We start from the raw sequence: 19,165 nt of genomic DNA, 5'->3' as shown, positions 1-19,165 counted from the left end.
ATTATTCGGAGTCGCTACCGTTATTTATTCAAATGGGACAAAGCTTGCATTGAGTCATCGCACTATGGGGCCCGGGGCCCGCGCCACTACTCGTCGGCAGAGTCGCTCCATCCGAGCGCCTTCTGACGCGGGTGCGCTGTCACGAGTCGCATCTGCTGCCGCTTCACTCGAACGCATGCCCGACCGAAAAAGAGCACCTTCAAAGCTATTTCCGCGAAGCCTAGAGTAAGACCGGGCACCGGACACCGGACACCGGGCATGCGTCCGAGCGGGCTCTTCACGGCGCGGCCCCGGGCTGAGCGCTGACACGGCGTGTGCGCAGGCGGTGCGGCGGCGGCCGGGCTGGCCGGGCTGGCCGCGCCGCGCGGCGCGCTCGTGGCCGCGCTCTCGCTTGTGCTCGCCGCCCCGCACTGACCGGGCGCTGCACACGTGAGTCTCTACACACCACTCGTCCTTCCCGCCCGCCCTAAGCACGCCCCGGCCGATCCTAGCTCCGCTTTTCATCTTTGAGAGCTTTTGTGCCCTTCGATTTGTTGTGTACGTTCATTTTTAAAATGGACTCAAATAAGAAGTAAGCGATTGTTTCAATACGGTCGAAATTTTAATAAATTTCCACTGTATTGAAACAAGCGCTTGCACAGTCAGGTTTTGACTAATATAGTCCCGTGTAAAATGCACCGTGCAAGCAAGGTTTATTTAATTCAAGGTGTTATTATTTGAGACATACCTAAATTTCGTTTTCTATTTCTTACTGTACACTGTTTAACACATTCACTGCCAACGTTTTCGTAGCGCTACGCTCCGCTCGTAGCCGACCGCAGCGTTTGTAGTGCTTTGCAGAGAATTAAAGCGACTACGAACAGAGAACCCGCCGAGCGGATTCCCGGCACTCAATGTGTTAAAAATTTGTCCAGTGCCGCGTTACCTTAATACGCTAACTGATGTCCATATAAAAATGTTACGTACCTACTGTGCCGTATACACACACGTAACACATTCATTATCAACATTTTATTTGTCATTCATGCATTTTATCTGTTCCTAGGGTCCTATCATTGTTACGCATAAAGAATTGTCAGTATACCATAATATTCTTAATTTATTTGTAACTTATTATATTATATATATATATTGAATGTGCAATAGGTACTTACATTTATTTAGGTACTATAACTCCATTTGTGATGTCGAAATCAGCAGTATTTTCTGTTAATTTGTATGAGTCCTATAATTTGCGATTTATAAAAGATTCATTGATTGATAGATGTGTTAAGTGTAAGCAAGTCTAAGACAAAGTGGTGCTTCGTATCTGACAGCTAATGTAGATGGCACTGTACCGATTCTTACATTATGAGGTAACTCTGATTGTTAATTGTTAACGTTTGACAATTCATTTACCGCGAAACATATGACTCCGTACATCACCATCTTTTCCAGCTGTCAAACTCGGGGACACATTTTTCTTAAATTGTACACATCTTAGGGCCACTTGCACCTCCCACTAACCCACCCACCATTAACGGTTTAACCGGTTAACCCCGGGTTAGTAGGATGGTGCAAGTGGCGCTTATAGAATCAATGATTCTTGGTTTTATGTATTATGTATATGTTACGGGTAATGTTAGAAGGTTAATTAAACATGTATTGTAGTCTGTGATTGAACTCAAGTTTACCCTGGTATAACTAGCATTACCCGAGCCTTTTGGGTAATGTCCGAAAATTTAAACAACATTAATCTGTATTCGGCGTATACCCGTACACATCTAGGTCTACCCAACACTGGCTGGATAATGTTAGGTGTTGCATCATCACTTCTGACATTACCCTCTACGTCTAAGTCTACCCAATACTGGGAGGGTAATGTCAGAAGTGATGATGCAACACCTAACATTAATACCCAGCCAGTGTTGGGTAGACCTAGATGTGTACGGGTAAACGCCGAAGTGGCAAAACATTGGCAGACAAACATTTAGTTGAAGAAGTTTGATCCCTCTACACGAGCAAGAAGAAGAACGCCGAATACAGATTAATGTTGTTTAAATTTTCGGACTAAAGTAAACCCAAAAGGCTCGGGTAATACTAGTTATACCAGGGTAAACTTGAGTTCAATTAACCTTCTAACATTACCCGTAACATACATACTAAATATTATTATTGTTAGCTACCAGTATCCTTTATATAAGTAGGTAGGTAAGTACTAAGAACTTTTTGTAAGGCGTTATCGCAATATCAGGACAGTAAAAAAGTCGAGTCCTCGGAATACATTTGCTTTACCTATGCCTATTTAGTAACTACCGATATTCATAATTAGGAGGAGTAAACGGACAGCGGTTTGAAAGTAGTTTTTTATACAATGTGACATAATGCAGAGCTTTTCAATCGAGTGCAATGTTTAAGCCACTCAGTAACTTGGTGACCTAAGTAACGAGATTTGGCAAGCTAATTGTGTACAATAATTTTTCTACGAGTCAACCGAAATAACGGGCCAATTTGAACAATGATCTAGATATCAACTAGATAGGAAACAGAAACGATAACGAGATATTTAAGAAATTCATGTCAAATTTGACATTTCCGCGATTCCGAATGTCCTCTTGGACGATCTCTTTAAGATTTGCTTAAGATATTAATTAGACATCCAATGGATATCCCAAAACGTCACAATAATTGTAGTGTGAAATGATAATTGGTTTCTCGAATCGAACTGCAAAAAGATAACTAGTTGAGAACTAAACTATAACGTATCTATTAGATCTCGTATCTAGTAATTATCACGTTGTTCGAATTGACCGGTAGGTATGTAGTACCTATCTAAATTCTGCCGAAACGAAGTGCATGTGTATCGGTTCGTCGTTCGTTGATATCTTTTGTTTTATGGTTTGGTTTTGTCCCTTGCATCCGCGTCGATACGTGACTGGTTTTAATTTTATTCATATCAAATTAGTTCACTAAAGTTGTTTATATAGTGATTATGTACTGGTAGTTAGCAACTAACGTGGTGTGTCGCTTTGTGCCGCGCTCCCTGCTATGGCATTTACCTGCGGTACCATCGCTTCTCCAATTTCAAAATGTGCTTATAGATAAAATATTTATATTGCATGTTGTAATAAGCTATTTAAAATCACGCTAAAAACAATCTAAAAATTAATATATAAACCAACCTCTAATCTGAAGCCTTACAAGATTTCAGTATTTCTAGTAAGTACCTATTTAAGTTTATTCAAACCATTTTTTTACCAACTAACCATCCTGAAATGTCGTAAAGCTTCCAAAAAAGATTGCAATCTTTGGTTTTATCGCTCGTGTAAGCTTATTTTGTTGTTTCGTTTGTGTATCCGAAACTTCCGTGATTTGACATTTCAGAAAAGAAAAATTCGTCTTTTATTCTGGCTACAACAAAAAAAGTACACGACGTGATCTTACTTAAATTGACGATTCCCTTTTCTGTAAATGACGGCAAAATAATAGTAACGTACCTATTTATGTTTTAAGTCGACTCAATATTGAATTGACGTCATTTATCAATATTGAACGCGATGAAAATAGTTACAAGCTCATCAAACTAAACGGATATTAGTAATTCTCACGACCGAATACTGTAAAACCAATGAACTGTTCTCAAGGATCATGTTATCTAAAGTGACATTTACATACTTTACGTCAACTGTTCGAACCTTTTATGCTTTAATTTGTGCAAACCATACACTGTCTGGTCTCATTGGAAGATTAGATAGGCAGTGGCGTTCGCCAGCACTTTTTAACAGATTGCATCTATTCAGTAAAGACAGTGTCCAGCGTCCCGGTATGTCGCATTATTAGGTACATTATGTAGAGTAAGTGTAAGAGGTAGATATGCACTCCGCCATACATAGCCTGCATAGTTCTCAGGCTCACCATAATCGTATCTTTAACCTAAACTTTGATATCAAAATGATATTTAAATGATGTCATTACTTATCACTGTTATCAGTGACTATCAGTTGCGCGTGCATTTCGCTCGTAGGTATTTGTCTGAACATGAATTGGCGGGAGCGAGACGCACGGACAAAAGATAACAAAATTAAGGTGATTCCGGGGTAGATGACCATAAGGGCGAGATTGCCCATCGAAATATTTCATGGTTCTGATGGCTAGATGTCGCGCTAGTTCTTGTTTAGTATGCTTCACGTCATGCTTGGGAGCAAGGATGTGGCCAGAATTTTGGGGGAAAAAATTGTAAAAGTACCTACAATCATTGTTGATTGTTTTGACTAGTGAAAACAATTTTTAGAGGGTTCATATTTTACATGATAGTGATGCTAGTGTCTTATTTCAATGGTGTTATTTGCTTTTGGTGCTAATTATACGGTTGTAGCTTTGTTCTAATCTGAATAAGAATGGAGCTCAATTCTCGACTTGTTTTGATTTTAGGCGTGGTCTTCTCTCCCGGACGAAAAGGAGAGGTAGCCAGTTTAAGTTGGGGTATTATGACGATATGGCCGTGAAGGCACACAGTGATGAAGATGTAATATCACGGATTAGGTATTCCAAAGGTTATCAGATACCAGTGACGATGTCCCGCTATTCATGATAGCGAATAAAAAAAGAAAATGGAGTTCATTTAGAAAGATAACTATATTGCGGGTATGGGAAAAAATATAACGAGCCTCTTCTCCTCCATGATTGCATTGAGTGCGCTGTTTGCTGTTATTATGTGGCCTAAACGTGATAAAGAAAAGGGACATGCGAAAAAAAAAAGAAAAAAAAAAACGTATACTTGAATTAAGAGTTATGTTATGGCCGTCTCTCCTACAATGGTATGATCATCACTCCAGGACACCTCGTGAGAGATGGCCAATTGTAAATATTCTTTGAAACATTTTTTCAAGCTGATCGCAATATAAATAATGTTTTGCTTGTTTCATTTTCGAAACTCATTTGATCAAAGTTTATGAAGAAATAAAGATTTCTTTAATAACATGTAAACTTATTTATTTATCGCGTTCCAAAAAAAAATGGCCAACTACCCCGGAATTACCCTACACCATTTAGACATCATTTTGATGTCAAAATGTAAATTAGAATTGGCATCAAGGTCGTAGGTACTGGACGAAGGCATTCTACATTGGCAACTCTACCATTTATTCGCACGAAGTGATTTGCCTCTCCTATTATTCGAGCTGGGTAAAAAAAGTGACCTTTGCTTTTTCCGTCTGTAATACCTTACACCGTATCTTGTAGGTAGCTTACAATAACACGAGACGTAGAGTCGATGTCACTCATGAGAGCATTTGATTTGGTGCAGCAGTGATCGTAGGGTGTGTGGCAATATAGTTTGGACGGCTATCGCTAGGCGGCGGCGACGATGCGCCGGCGGAGGGCTACGCGTGGTGGTGGGCTCTGTTAGCGGGCGGAGCGGTGGCCGCAGCCGGCGCGGCGGCGTGGTGCCGGCGGCGCCGCCCACGCCGCCCGCCGCCGCCGCCGCGCCCGCCGCCGCGTCCAAGGGCGCCGCAAGCCTGCGCCGCGCGCCTAGCTGCGCCTCGCGACACGGTATGACGAAGCGCCGGCGCGAGACGCCGAACACTTACGCACCGATAGATGAATACACGATTTTAAAATATTCCTAGTTTTATTTGGAGATCACCTTTTCTTTATAAATACATACAACTAATTTCATAGACCTGCTTTAATTTGTTAACCCACACGCGTAAGTATGTGCGGAGCCCTCGAATGACGGAAGGTGGACCCGCGTACGAGGAAACTATAGGCTATTTGACTAATTTTTGAAAATGGTTTTAATTGATTGTTTATGACTTAATAATTACACTACATTGATATTTCCGTGAAATTAACTGTATTAAATATAAAAAAACAATGTTAAAGTTTATTTATTTTGAACGCGCCTTAAACGCTGTTTTTGCAAAGGGGCTAATCACGTAACACATGTGACGTCACACGCGAGTAGACTCAGTCAATGACCTTAGTAAATCTTATGGTTTATGTACATTGAATTGATTATTTCACTGTAAAATGGTATATAAATGGTGTATAGTGCCGCAATGTTCAAGTACGACTATAAAAAATCCAGACAAATTGTTTCCGTTCCAACGAATCCCAAAAAAATAAAAATGTGGTTAAAACTAGCACGAAGAGACCCAAAGAGCATTTTAGCGCATACAAATGATTTTATGTGTGAAGACCACTTCGATGTAAGTAATATTTAACTGTAAATAAATATGGTAGTTAAAGCAGCGGATTTTGTTGTATTTAACGAAACAAGATCTAGGTATTTAATGTATTACTACATAACCAAATAACATAGCTCTTTCAGCATTAGTAGGTAGTTAGTAGCATACTTTTTCTTTCAAACTAAAGTGCAGTATGGAGATACTATTCTCGTCATCGTATTCTATATATATATCGTCGTCGTATTCGTATCATCGAAATCGAAATGTTCGTAAATAAACAATTTCTACGTATAGTTCCGCAGCATAGTAATCCGGATTATCTTTAAAGAAAAGTGCAACCATTAATGCGTCTATGTCTGGTATTTTGAAATTCTTATGAATATTGTGCTACTAGATATACGGATAAATCGGAATATATCAGAAAACTGTGGAACAATAACTAAAATTAACTAAATACAAATAAAACAGTAAAACACTCAAGTCAATCAAGAATGTTTACCCGCGTGTGACGTCATCCGAGCGTTAACCAATCACAGAGCGTTCACGTCCCTGATGAAATTTCAAAAAATATTAAAAAATATTAAATTATTTTCCAAAAACTAAACATAATTTACATTCAAATATAGCGAAATATACTTTTCCCCTCACTAGCTCGGAAAGTTGTCTTTTATCCTTTAAAACAAGCGGGGAAAAACGCATTTTATCCACTAGTGGGGAAAGTAATTTGACCTTGGATGGAGCATGTCTAAGTAGCTTGACAGATAACAAAACGTAAAACGCTCATAATAATGATTCGTTTGATATTAATTATCATTAAACAAATCGTTTGAGAATCTAATAAAAAATACCAAATTTAGCTTTATTTAATGATTTTATGTCATAAACCTTAAAGTTCCATAAGAAACGTTTGTTTTTTAATAATGATGTTAAATATAATTCTGAACGCACAAGTTGAGTCGATGCAATTTCAAAACGCATCATTGACATTTCATACGCCAGAAATGTCAACATTGTCAACAAAATTTTTACTTAAAAACTTCTCACGTAAAAATACAGAATTTCCAGAGTTTTTAGTTATAATATCGTAAAAAAATTAGTAATTTCAGCGATGAAGATGATCTAACGCCTGTGGATGTTGCACTTTCCTCGCTATAGTGAGGTGAAAAGTTTTGTGTTACACACGGGTGCAAATGTATTTTACTTCTCGTGTCTTGAAACACTTGCTACGCTCAGGATTCTATTTTAGAACCACTCGCTTCGCTCGTGGTTCAACTATAGAATCCTTTCGCTTGCTCGTGTTTCAATTCCACACTCGCGGGTAAAATACAACTTTGCACCCTTGTATAACAAATAACTATTATTAGTTTATTATCTTTCAGGACGACAGCAATTCGTTATATATTTTTAATGTTGTCAAATACCCTATTAGAACATGGTTTTTTTGTTTTACAACCGGGCAAAGTTGTTGTTTAACCTCTCGTGCTAAAATTGATACCCGAGTAAGCAAAATATTCCAAAATTGAACCACGAGCGTAGTGGTTCGAATAGTGGAACCTTGAGCGTTGCGAGGGTTTCAAGGCACGAGGGTTAAACAAATTTTTTAATACAGTTGCTCAAAAAGTGCTACTTTTCGTGGCTGTTTAGCGTGCGGAAAGTTGGTTTTCGCGAACTAGTGCTTTTTACTTTTCCAATTTTTCTAAATTTTTACTTGTTCCAATTCATGACTACTTATTGATGAGTGTTAATATTAGTTTCCTTTAAACGTCGTAATCAACATAAAAACCTACTGTTAATGTATGAATACGAAAAATATGCATATTTCATATTTTATTACTTACCTCTTCATCATTATAAATATTATAACACATTTAATTTTTAATGTTGAAAAACCTTTCTTAATAAGTTGTCTGAATGGAACGGAACGCCTGTCAAAGAAGAGGCGTATTTTCTTACTGCAAGAATGTTTTAAGTTTCCAAAGGCAATATTCGATATTGTTTTTATAAATATACGATACACAAATAATCGTAAATAACGATATTTAGGTAATAATAGTACAATGTTTTAATATTTACAATTGTTTCTGTCTTATAGAACATGCATTTGAAAAAAAAAACTTTCATTGAAGTGGGTTGAATGATAATAACGAAATCTATTCTAGTCGAATAAAAGCTAGAAAAACACCTCTTCATAATGTCAATGTCAATGATGTCACAGAATTAATAATATAAAAGTTTCGAATTCCATTCCTTACTTGTTGCTTTTCTTATTTTTCGCAACTGTATTAAAAAACGTCGTTCGATACACGTGCGGATATGTCATTCTTCACTCGTCCCGAGTCTTCTCCGAGATATCTCGGTACTCGTGAAGTAATGACATACTTTCCGCACTAGCATCGAAATGTACTATTTCCCCCGAGTGAAACACAAAATTTTTCACCACACTAACGCAAAGAAAATACTGTAAAATAGTATCAAACAAAAAATCAAACCGAATCCATTCGAAATTAATGTTACTAAATATTTATCATTCAAAATCATCATTTGAAAGTCAATCTTAACAGCGCACATAAGGAAACTACTCAAAATTTGCATTTGATTTACTTTGCCACACATGTGGATAAAATACAACTTTCTCATCAGTTTTTGAACAATCAAGGCAGCCTTTACCAGCTGGTGTGGTGAAAAAATAATCCCGTCACACGAGAGGTTAAATTTAATGTTGGGTGCACCGACGCGGGAGCCATTTTGATGACGTCATAATGCGGGAGACTTTCCCTGTACTGCACTACTGTCCCCCGGCAGTTTTGGAGTTCCAGTACCATGCCCAATAACAAAGTTCCATTTCCGGATCTGAACTACCTCGACCGACATTCTCCGCGACGCATTGGACTAAAACTGAAAATTTTAATTGTATCCCTACTTAGATAAGTTCCAGGTCAAAGCTCACAGAAATCGGTTTTACGCGAATATCAAGGTTTCTATATAGTAGTTCCAATAATATTGACGTCTAAGTAAGAACTGTAGAGCATACAATTTTTTCGCCAAGTCATAATATGTTATGTTCCGAACATTTTTTCATGCGCTCAAGCGTTTTCAAGATGTCGCAGAACGGGCAGCGCTCAGCCATACATACTGGTTGTAAGGTCAGCTGAGACTATTTGTGCATACTGCATAAATTTAATTTAATCATCAAACTAACATTTATGGGTCATACAATTTATTTATTTTTATTTATTTAATAAAAAATAGCCACAACCGAATACAGAACCTCCTCCTTCCATGAAATTGAAGTCGGTTAAAAATACAGTGGTATTCTTAATTATAGTCATAGCCCCGCAAAACTCAACACTGAGTTTGACTGTAGGTTCATCAGTCTCTAGTTATGTAACTTTATAACTTATAGTAGGTAATTAATTACTACAATATATATATTATGGTAATGTTTTTAACACAGATTTAAATTAAGACTAAGTGAGATTTAGATTTATAGTAAATGTGGAATTCTTTTCCTAGGGGTTCTATCCCCGTAGTGGTTATTAAGCTTCTCCATAGAAAGAGGAGTAAGGCAAGGCGACCCACTGTCTCCTAAGATATTCATCGCCATCCTAGAAATCATCTTCAGCAAGTTAAAATGGAGTAAACTAGGAATATACATACAAGGTACTTATCTAAACCACTTGAGATTTGCGGATGACCTAGTGCTGATAGCAGAGACATGTACGCAACTACAGCACATGACTGAATCCCTACACCTAGAGAGTGTCAAAGTAGGATTAGAAATGAACCTAAGCAAGACAAAGGCAATGACCAATAGCTGGAAAAGACCACTAGGCATAGATGGCAACGCACTAGAATATGTAGAAAAATATACCTACCTAGGGAAAAACATTAGTTTTAATAAATTGAATAATGAATTGGAAATAGAAAGGCGAATAAAACAAACATGGAACAAATACTGGAGCCTTAAAGACATATTTAAAAGCAACATGCCAATAGCCATTAAAACTAAAGTCCTGAACTCAAGTGTCTTGCCATGTATGACATATGGAAGCCAAACATGGAAATTCACAGCAAACGCTCAAAAGAAAATCATCACTTGCCAACGCGCGTTAGAAAGAAGCATGCTCAATATAAGAAAAATAAACAAAATAAGACACTCTAAAATAAGAGAAAAAACAAGAGCAACAGATGCCTTGAGTTATGCAAAGAAACTTAAGTGGAAGTGGGCAGGCCATACAGCAAGACTAACAGACAAGAGATGAACATTGAAAGTCACTAAATGGAGAGGCCCACTTGGCAAAAGAGGCCAAGGCTAACCACTTATACGTTGGGAAGATGACATAAAAGGAACAGCCGGCACAGACTGGATGTCATTAGCACAGGACAGGGACAAATGGGCAACACTGGAGGAGGCGTTTACCCACTAGGGATTCATGTAATTAATACACCAATTTTAAGTTTAAGTTTTATTTTTCAAATTTATATGTATAACCGTTTTTACATCGAATAAAGGGCTTTTTTATTTTTATTTTATTTTAGTGGTTATTAATTCTAGGAACAGCTAGTTTGCCTGAAATCACAGCCTTTGTGATGTATGTATGATTAACTGGTGTTAAGAAATCCGCTGAGTTAAGATCTTGGCAGCTATGGCTATTGATCGCAAGTAGGTATTTATGATTTATAATATTGCAAATTTTGAATAGAAATCTGTAGTAACCTTTACATATTGAGTTTAGTTTTATGGTTGACAAGTAATTTTAAAAATCTGATCTCTATATTCTCTAATTTCGATAAATTATAGAATCAAATAGAGAGAGATTAGAGATCAAATGTAATATCGATATATTGGTCTTATAAGCCAAGCAATAAGAAGGTATAAAGGAAAATGCTAGGAACACAATTTTTGTTTTTACTTAGGAACGGTGTCAATGTTGATACCAAAAATGAATTCAGCAGCCCCGATTTATACGAAAACGATACCAAACCCGGCCTAGCAGCTTCACTGATGTAGACAATCATGATAAAAATTAGAGCCCTAAATAAACCTTCAAGAGCGGATATCTCAAAAACTGTACAAAATATCAAAAAACTTGACAAATTAAATCACTTTTTAACCGACTTCAAGATTTCAAAAGGAGGAGGTTATCAATTCGGTTTTTTTTTTTTTTTTTTAATGTTTGTTACTCCATAACTCCGTCATTTCTGGACCGATTTTGAAAATTCTTTTTTTGATTGTAAGTATATACATACAGATTGGTCCCGTTTTTGTCAAAAAGCAGTTCTGATGATCGGATCCATGAGGAATCGAGGGAACTCCTCAAATGTTAAAGGCATACATATAGTGATTTTAGTATTATCATCAACAAATCAAGCGACATTTGATGAAGTGCAACTGCTGATGATGATCAGAACGGAACTCTTCAATGACGCATAGTTCACGTTTGGCGATTTGTCCTCTTCGTTATGTTTGTTAAGCAACTTAAGTTTTTAAGACATATTTTTGTCAAGCTTGAGTTCTGATGATGAGACCCACGAGGAACCGAGGGAACTCCTCAAATATGAAAGGCATACATATAGTGATTTTTGTTTTTTTTTATAAACAAATCCAGCACTTCCATTTTAAAAAGTGACATTTGATGAAATGGAACTGCTGATGATGATCAGAATGGAACTCTTTAATGACGCATAGTTTACGTTTGGCGATTTGTCTTCTTCTTTATGTTTGTTAAGCAACTTAAGTTTTTAAGACATATTTTTGTCAAGCTTGAGTTCTGATGATGAGACCCACGAGGAATCGAGGGAACTCCTCAAATTTGAAAGGCATACATATAGTGATTTTTGTTTTTTTATCAACAAATCCAGCATTTACATTTATAAAAGTGACATTTGATGAAATGGAAACTGCTGATAATAATCAGAATGGAACTCTTCAATGACACATAGTTCACGTTTGGCGATTTGTTCTCTTCCTTATTGACCCAGACCTAAACTTGGACCCGGACTCGGACCCGGACCCGGGTCTGAACATGGACCGCAACTCGGACCCGGACCGAACTCTGACCCAAACTTGGACCCGGACAGCCGGACACGGACCCGGACTCTGATCCGGACCCGGAAATGCTACTAGAAAAGTGGGTTAGGTGGGTGGTTGGGTTTTGAACTGCGATTCTCACAGAACAGAACTGCTATCAGAAAAGTAGGTTAGGTTAGAGCTGTGACCCTTACAGAAACGAAATGCTATCAGACAAGTAGGTTAGGTTAGGTTAGAACTGCGACCCTTAAAGAAACGAAATGCTACTAGAAAAGTGGGTGGTTTTACCTCCTTTTCTACATTATTAGGCAAAAGAGGCTGTCTTTTTCATTTTATTGTCTGGAATCTAAGAGTGCACCATCAACAATAAGTGAACTTTCAGCGGCATCCCCCATTGAAGTCGGTTTTTTTTTTCTTTAAAATTATCATTTTGTATAGGTATAAGTGGCCAAGTCGCTCAGACGCATAGTTTCCGAGATATACACGAAAAACCGAAAAATGGAACCTTCAAACCCAACTCTCCCCCCCCCCCCCCCAGCGCCAGGGTTACGGCCGGGGACTTTTGATATGTTTACCTCCTAACTAGTCCAAACAAAGCTATGAAGTCAAAAATTGTGTTCCAAGCATTTCCCTCTATAACTTTTTTGGGCATTAATTTCCTGGCCTATTAGTTGTGAGCCCATAGCTGTCAAGAGCCTCATTATTGAATCTACAAGTGACATGTATAAACATCTAAGTGTGCTAATAGGCCAGGAAATAAATGCCCAAAAATAGGTATAGAAGGAAATGCAAGGAACACAATTTTTAACTTCGTAGCTTTGTTTGGACTAGTTAGGAGATGAACATATCAAAAGTCCCCGGTCATAACCCTGGTGCTGGGGGGGAGAGGGGGGTTTGAAGGTTCCATTTTTCGGTTTTTCGATTATATCTCGGAAACTATGCGTCTGAGCGACTTGGCCACTTATACAGAATGAAAAGAGATTTAATTTGTTACAAGTTTTATTCAGTCAAGCTTTTCTATATCTTGTATAGTTTTTGAGATATCCGCTCTTCAAGGTTTATTTAGGGCTGTCATTTTTATCTTGATTATCTAAATCGGTGAAGCTGCTAGGCCGGGTTTGGGATCGGTTTCGTATAAATCGGGGGTGCTGAATGCTTTTCATCTCATATATTTGTGTTTGTGTTCAGGACATCACACTGAATGCACTGATATCAAATATGTCCATGTTTGCGACGACATGAGCGAAAATCGATTTTCAGAAGACTTCTAGGCCAAAACCTTCGTGCTATACAGATAGCTTTCATATTAATTTTACAACATTTCCTTCGCAACTTAACTAGACGGAGGTCCGCTACGCGGGGCTCTATTTCTGGGCGGTTTGCCCTTCGGGCATCTGAAGCTACCTAACGAGCCTAACCTACCTATCTATTGACTTAGTGTGACGTCCGAGAAAACATTACACTTGGAGAAAAAAGCGTAGGTAGGTATTAGGTTAGGTTCGTTAGGTAGCTTCAGATGCCCGAAGTTGAAACCGCCCAGAAATAGGAGCCCCGCGTAGCGGACCTCCGTCTAGTTAAGTTGCGAAGGAAATGTTTTGTTTTTGTTTTTTTACACAAATGTGCACGAAAAATACCTATACGTATATTTGATCGCGGCTGTACAATGAGGGCTAACGCGTATGAATTCGCCGCTAGGGGCGCTAGTGTGGATGGTGGTCTTCGCAAAGTTCGAAATGTCAAATGTCACTTGTCACTTCAATGACTGACAGAAGTTCTTTAGTCTTTTGGACCACCATCAACAGAGGCGCCAACTGGTGAACAAAAAAACGATAGCCCTCATTCTACAAAAACAGGCAAGACTCTAGAATAGTTGTGTATTTGGGAACTAAAATTAAACGACCGTAAACCAGTTGTGTCTATGGGAAGGATTTAGAAAAAAAAATCCTTATGGCACAACATGAATCTAGTATAACTGGATCGGTCATGAGGGGTGGGGGAAAATGACCGATAGGGATAGTCTTATGTATCTTTCAGTAGGAGTAGCAGAGAAAGCGCTGTTATTGTTTGTCCTTGTCATAGTTTCACTTTTTCACCGCTGTCACAACCGAGGTTGTGGCAAACAAATAAGTACGTGACATGTCATGTTTGTTCGTTGCTTGTTTAATTATCGTTGTTTTGTATGAAATTGTGCTTTCTCTTATGAAATATAGTGATGGTTAGCGTTTTGAATGCTTGAACTTTGATAAAATACTGGTGAATTGTTCTGTAATCGGCTGTAATAGCCGCTCTGAGCAAAAATATGAGATCATAACCTTTCACAAGTAAGTACGGTATTTTACACCTTCCTCTTAACGCAATATGAGAGAATAACATCGTAAAATTACGTTACACTCAAAGCAATGTAGAATCAAACGATTTCAATAAAAATATCACAATTATTTACGCAAATTAACAAAACATTATTTGTAAAATTATCCGCCCAAATTACGTAGGTAGGTAGGAATCTGAGTTCAGCCATTTTTAAACTTCTTCTTAAATTTAGCTGCATAACAATCATGTTAGGGATACCAGATGAAAATATCATAATTTTATGGGTAATTTTGACCTCGAAGTTTTTTCGTACTTCTAATTCCAAAAAATAAATAAACAAATGTTGTGAAGATTAAATGTGGTGTACATTAATTGGTGTGATTGCGATTTGTGATTTCTTTAAATTAAAACCCATAATACATTTTATTTTACGTTTTATTTACCAAACATGTTTAGTTTTCTACCACCTGCGCGAATTATAAGAGGTATTCCATTGTTCATACGCCCAAACAGAACGGCCCATTGACATTTTATTTAACAATTTTTTAATACCGTCAAACAAGCTAACTTTGCCTCCAGGGTAATCGCCCCAACGTGATATCAAATATTGGGGTAATTTCTACCAATATGGTATCCCCACGTTTATGACGTCATCTATGTCTATCCCTTACGGGCGCACGCGTATAGCTGGTCTATGTAATGCTAGGTCTATGTGGCACAACTAGTTGTGCATACGTAGTGTTGGTCCATGTGGAAAGCCTGTTCCAAAGTAAGTATATAGAGCCCTCTTGAAGCATTTTATGAAAACTCATTTGAAAGCGCCATCTCTGACTTCATCCTGAAACTAAGTATGTATGTGTGCGTGCACAACTACATTCGTTCTACATAATATTAGGACTACTTGGTCGGTTTACAAGTTAATTATTGGTTTCTTGTAACAAAATCTTATTGGTTACAAGAAATCAAACAAAAAATTACTTGTAAACATTCCAAGTAGACCTAATATTATGTAGAAAAGGTTTAAAAAGAATGAAAAAAAAAAAAAAAACCAAAGTATGTTTATTGCTTTCAATTTGGTTAAGATAGTAAAGCCGGTGTAAGTACTTGCAGTATCTGATTTTCTTTGAAATTGTTTTTCTTTTTATCCTTGTTTATCTTTGTATAAGTACAAAGCTGCATCAGCCTAGTCTTCTGTAACTTGTATCTTAGTCTGACCTAGAACTCTTTCCTTCTTTGACATTAAGAGCTTGAATTGGAGATATTCCGGAGGTAAAGTGTCCAGGATCATACACATTAGGAGAATTTCAGTTTGGTCCAGATATTATTTAAAATTGACACGAGTAATAAACTAATGATGTGATTTGGGTCTTTCTTGTAGCTGATGAATTTCAGGCATAGGTTGTATGTCTTGTCTACGCACGTACCTCCAAAGATGCGCTCTAATTCGTCTCAGATGCCTTTGGCGGGATCTAATCGCACAAATCTTTGCAGCTTCTTTGTTTTTCGTAAACAAAATTAAAATTACCAATATATTTTAAAAATTTGAAAGGTGTTTTTCATAGGTAGGCTTGCTTCATTTTAAAACCACCACCACTTATCAGCTACCACTTTAGAACTAATAGAGAATAAATATGCTCATATATCTGTTTACGACATTTATTTTTGTCTGACAGGAAACAACCGTTGTTAAGGTAACAACATTGTCAACATTATAAATAAAGAAAGGTCTTGATAAATAGGTGTATATGCAACCTTCTTAATGTTGTATCCATGCCTAAATTATATCCCTTTGTAGTGTAGTGACATCTAGTGATGTAGTTTGCATAATCGGAAGTAGGTTGTCTAGAATGAATTAACAGAAATCGCTACCATCTTTTACTAACTTACTATATTTCTGTTCAGAATTACTGATGTGCATAAACTTTCCAAAATTGCGAAATTTTCGACATAGGAAAGTTTCAGAAACTTCCTACATCGTTGTATAGGGATTGAAAGTTTCCGAAATGTAAAATTGACATTTCTTATATTTCTGAAATTTTTAAGAAATCTCTGAGACCCTTTTCAACTTTTTGGAAACTTTGCGCAACTTGCACGTATATTAATACCCAGAGGAAAATGGGGACTACGTTTAGATACACAGGTTTACCAATCGGTAATCGCCGCCGAATGAATACTTGGCCTAAAGGGTAGTAGCTAAAGGAAAACAAGTTGTTATTTAATAAGGCAAACACAGTTTTGCAAATTTATTCCACATATTAAACTGATACAAGATTGATTAAGTCAGAGTTCTAACAGTACGGATATGCTATGTGGTAGAAATATAAATTAGTACAGCAATAAAGATTACAGAATCCTGAACTTTTACAATACTACTTCCTCACACTAATATATTTAAGGGACATGTAAAATAAAGCAAAAAACTAAAGCAGGAACACAGTTGGGAAATGTTATCGATTGAAGGGTTTTACTATTTTAGCCGTAGTTGCTAGTGTCGTCGTGTAGTATCTTTCCAGTTCATTCCAATAGTTCATTCGCAAGTATCCTAAGTTGTAAGTATGTCAAAAAACAACAGTCAAACTCCTTATAATATAATAATTACTGCTAAAATACACATCACATCGCAAAATGCGTTCGCAGAAATAAAATATATTGAATAACATGTATTAAAAAAAACAGACAGTCGTCGGGTCGAGACCCAGGCGCGGCCGCAAACAGGCAACCGCGGCCGCACCGCTTACAATATAGTATATATTAAACATATACGGCTAATACGATACTTGAAAACGTAAGCATAACGGGAAACTTATATTCGAAACATTTCATAACGTCCTACTTTAAGATTTTTTACGGAATCGTCGCGATACAAAATTGAAAACGTGAAATCAAATAAAAAAAACACATATATAAAGAAAAAAGTAGATCGATCCCGCCGTCACGGAGGGGTAGGATCGGCGTAAACGTAACCATGAACCGTGCTAGCGGTGGCGAACGAGGGCTCCCCTGCGCAGCTTGTAGTGTCTCCAGGACAGGGGCTCGCGCGCCGTGCGGCGGCGGGAGGCGACGTGACGCGGCGGCGACGGTGGGTCGTCTAGCTCAGCTCGGCGGGCGGCAGCGGCTGCTGCGCCAGCGGCGCGCCCCAGCCGCAGGCCGCCGCCGCCGCTGCGCCCAGCCGGCGTTTCGTCTCCCCCCCTTGGTTCTGGTGACCCCCGTCCAATTTACGTTTACCTGCCAACATAACAATTTATTACAAAGTGGATCACAACAGGTATCTGATATGGCTGAACGTGGCTGTTAGAGGTTCATGAACCACTATAAAAGACAATGTTTATATTAAAACGTATTTACGTGTCATTACGCATATATTAATACCTATAGGCCAAGCAATAATAAGGTATAGAGGGAAATGCTAGGAACACAATTTTTGACTTCATAGCTTTGTTTTGACTAGTTAGGAGATGAACATATCAAAAGTCCCCGACCGTAACCCTGGTGCTGGGGGGGAAGGGGGTTTGAAGGTAAAATTTTTCGGTTTTTCGATTATATCTCGGAAACTATGCGTCTGAGCGACTTGGCCACTTATACAAAATGAAAAGAGATTTAATTTGTTACAAGTTTTATTAAGTCAAGTTTTCGATATCTTGTATAGTTTTTGAGATATCCGCTCTTGAAGGTTTATTTAGGGCTCTCATTTTTATCTTGATTATCTACATCAGTGAAGCTGCTAGGCCGGGTTTCGTAACGTTTTCGTATAAATCGGGAGTGCTGAATTCATTTATGGTATCAGCATTGACACCTTTCCGAAGTAAAAACATAAACTTTAAACAATTATTTTTTTTACTACTCTTCACGCTTAAACCGCTGAACCGATTTAGTTGAAATTTGGTAAATAGATGTTTAAAGTCCCGAGACAGGATATAATATAGTCTTTATCTCAAAAATCATACTTTGAAGGTGTGAAATTTGGTGTGAGCGGAATTCAGCTTCTTCGCCGAAGTTGAATTCCTAAGGTTAATGCTGTTTAAATTTAGGTTTGAAGTCATGTTTGTTATCATTTTCAACTAATTCAAACATGTAGACCATCCCAAATATTCAGCGTTCAAATGGTCAAATATTCAAATGTTCAGCGGTTATTGATTCCCCATACAAATTTCCACCCCACTTTTCACACCCTTAAAAGATGATTTTGATTATAAAAACTATCCTATGTACTGTCCCGGGACTCAAACCATCTCTGTACCAAATTTCAACGAAATCGGTTCAGCGGTTTAAGCGTAAAGAGCAGTTTAAAAAAAACATTTTTTTTTATTTTGTTTTTACTTAGGAATGGTGTTAATGTTCATACCAAAAATGAATTCAGCAACCCCGATTTATACGAAAACGATACCAAACCCGGCCTAGCAGCTTTACTGATGTAGATAATCAAGATAAAAATGAGAGCCCAAATAAACCTTTAAGAGCGGATATCTCAAAAACTATACAAGATATCGAAAAACTTGACTGAATAAAACTTGTAACAAATTAAATCTCTTTTCATTTTGTGTAAGTAGCAAGTCGCTCAGACGCATAGTTTCCGAGATATAATCGAAAAACCGAAAAATGGAACCTTCAAACCCCCCTCCCCCCAGCACCAGGGTTACGGCAGGGTTACTTTTGATAT

General features: G+C 37.8%; 2 protein-coding genes across 10 annotated transcripts in view; one reads left to right on the top strand and one right to left on the bottom strand.

Moving 5' to 3' along the window:
- Positions 1-64: 64 nt before the first annotated feature.
- Positions 65-5,599, top strand: LOC134749904 (protein FAM246C-like). Its single transcript, XM_063684911.1, has 3 exons — positions 65-131; positions 301-429; positions 5,333-5,599. Exons 1-3 carry the CDS (start codon positions 65-67, stop codon positions 5,533-5,535), a joined length of 399 nt encoding a protein of 132 aa, XP_063540981.1. The 3' UTR covers positions 5,536-5,599.
- Positions 5,600-16,738: 11,139 nt separating this feature from the next.
- The window catches only part of LOC134753925 (heterogeneous nuclear ribonucleoprotein R-like), a 42,630-nt gene continuing 40,203 nt past the window's right edge, over positions 16,739-19,165 (bottom strand). For 7 of the 9 annotated variants that reach the window (XM_063689912.1, XM_063689961.1, XM_063689922.1 and 4 more), the window contains one exon: positions 16,739-17,733. In XM_063689912.1, coding sequence (XP_063545982.1) covers positions 17,597-17,733 — 137 coding nt within the window. In that variant the 3' untranslated portion in view covers positions 16,739-17,596. The remainder of the gene's footprint in view (positions 17,734-19,165) is intronic. The other 2 variants (XM_063689981.1, XM_063689952.1) reach the window with 2 other exon arrangements.

The sequence above is a fragment of the Cydia strobilella genome, chromosome 2 (assembly GCF_947568885.1).
Source record: "Cydia strobilella chromosome 2, ilCydStro3.1, whole genome shotgun sequence".
Lineage (NCBI taxonomy): Eukaryota > Metazoa > Arthropoda > Insecta > Lepidoptera > Tortricidae > Cydia > Cydia strobilella.
Note: the sequence above shows the minus strand (reverse complement) of the source record. Positions and strands in the feature narration are given on the sequence as shown.

What these genes read in the sequence shown, in the direction of transcription:
- LOC134749904 (XM_063684911.1), top strand. Translation starts at nt 65, where the DNA reads ATGGGGCCCGGGGCCCGCGCCACTACTCGTCGGCAGAGTCGCTCCATC. An exon ending in CCGAGCGCCTTCTGACGCGG is followed by an intron (nt 132 to 300) that starts GTGCGCTGTCAC and finishes CCCCGGGCTGAG; the next exon opens with CGCTGACACGGCGTGTGCGC. An exon ending in ACTGACCGGGCGCTGCACAC is followed by an intron (nt 430 to 5,332) that starts GTGAGTCTCTAC and finishes GGCTATCGCTAG; the next exon opens with GCGGCGGCGACGATGCGCCG.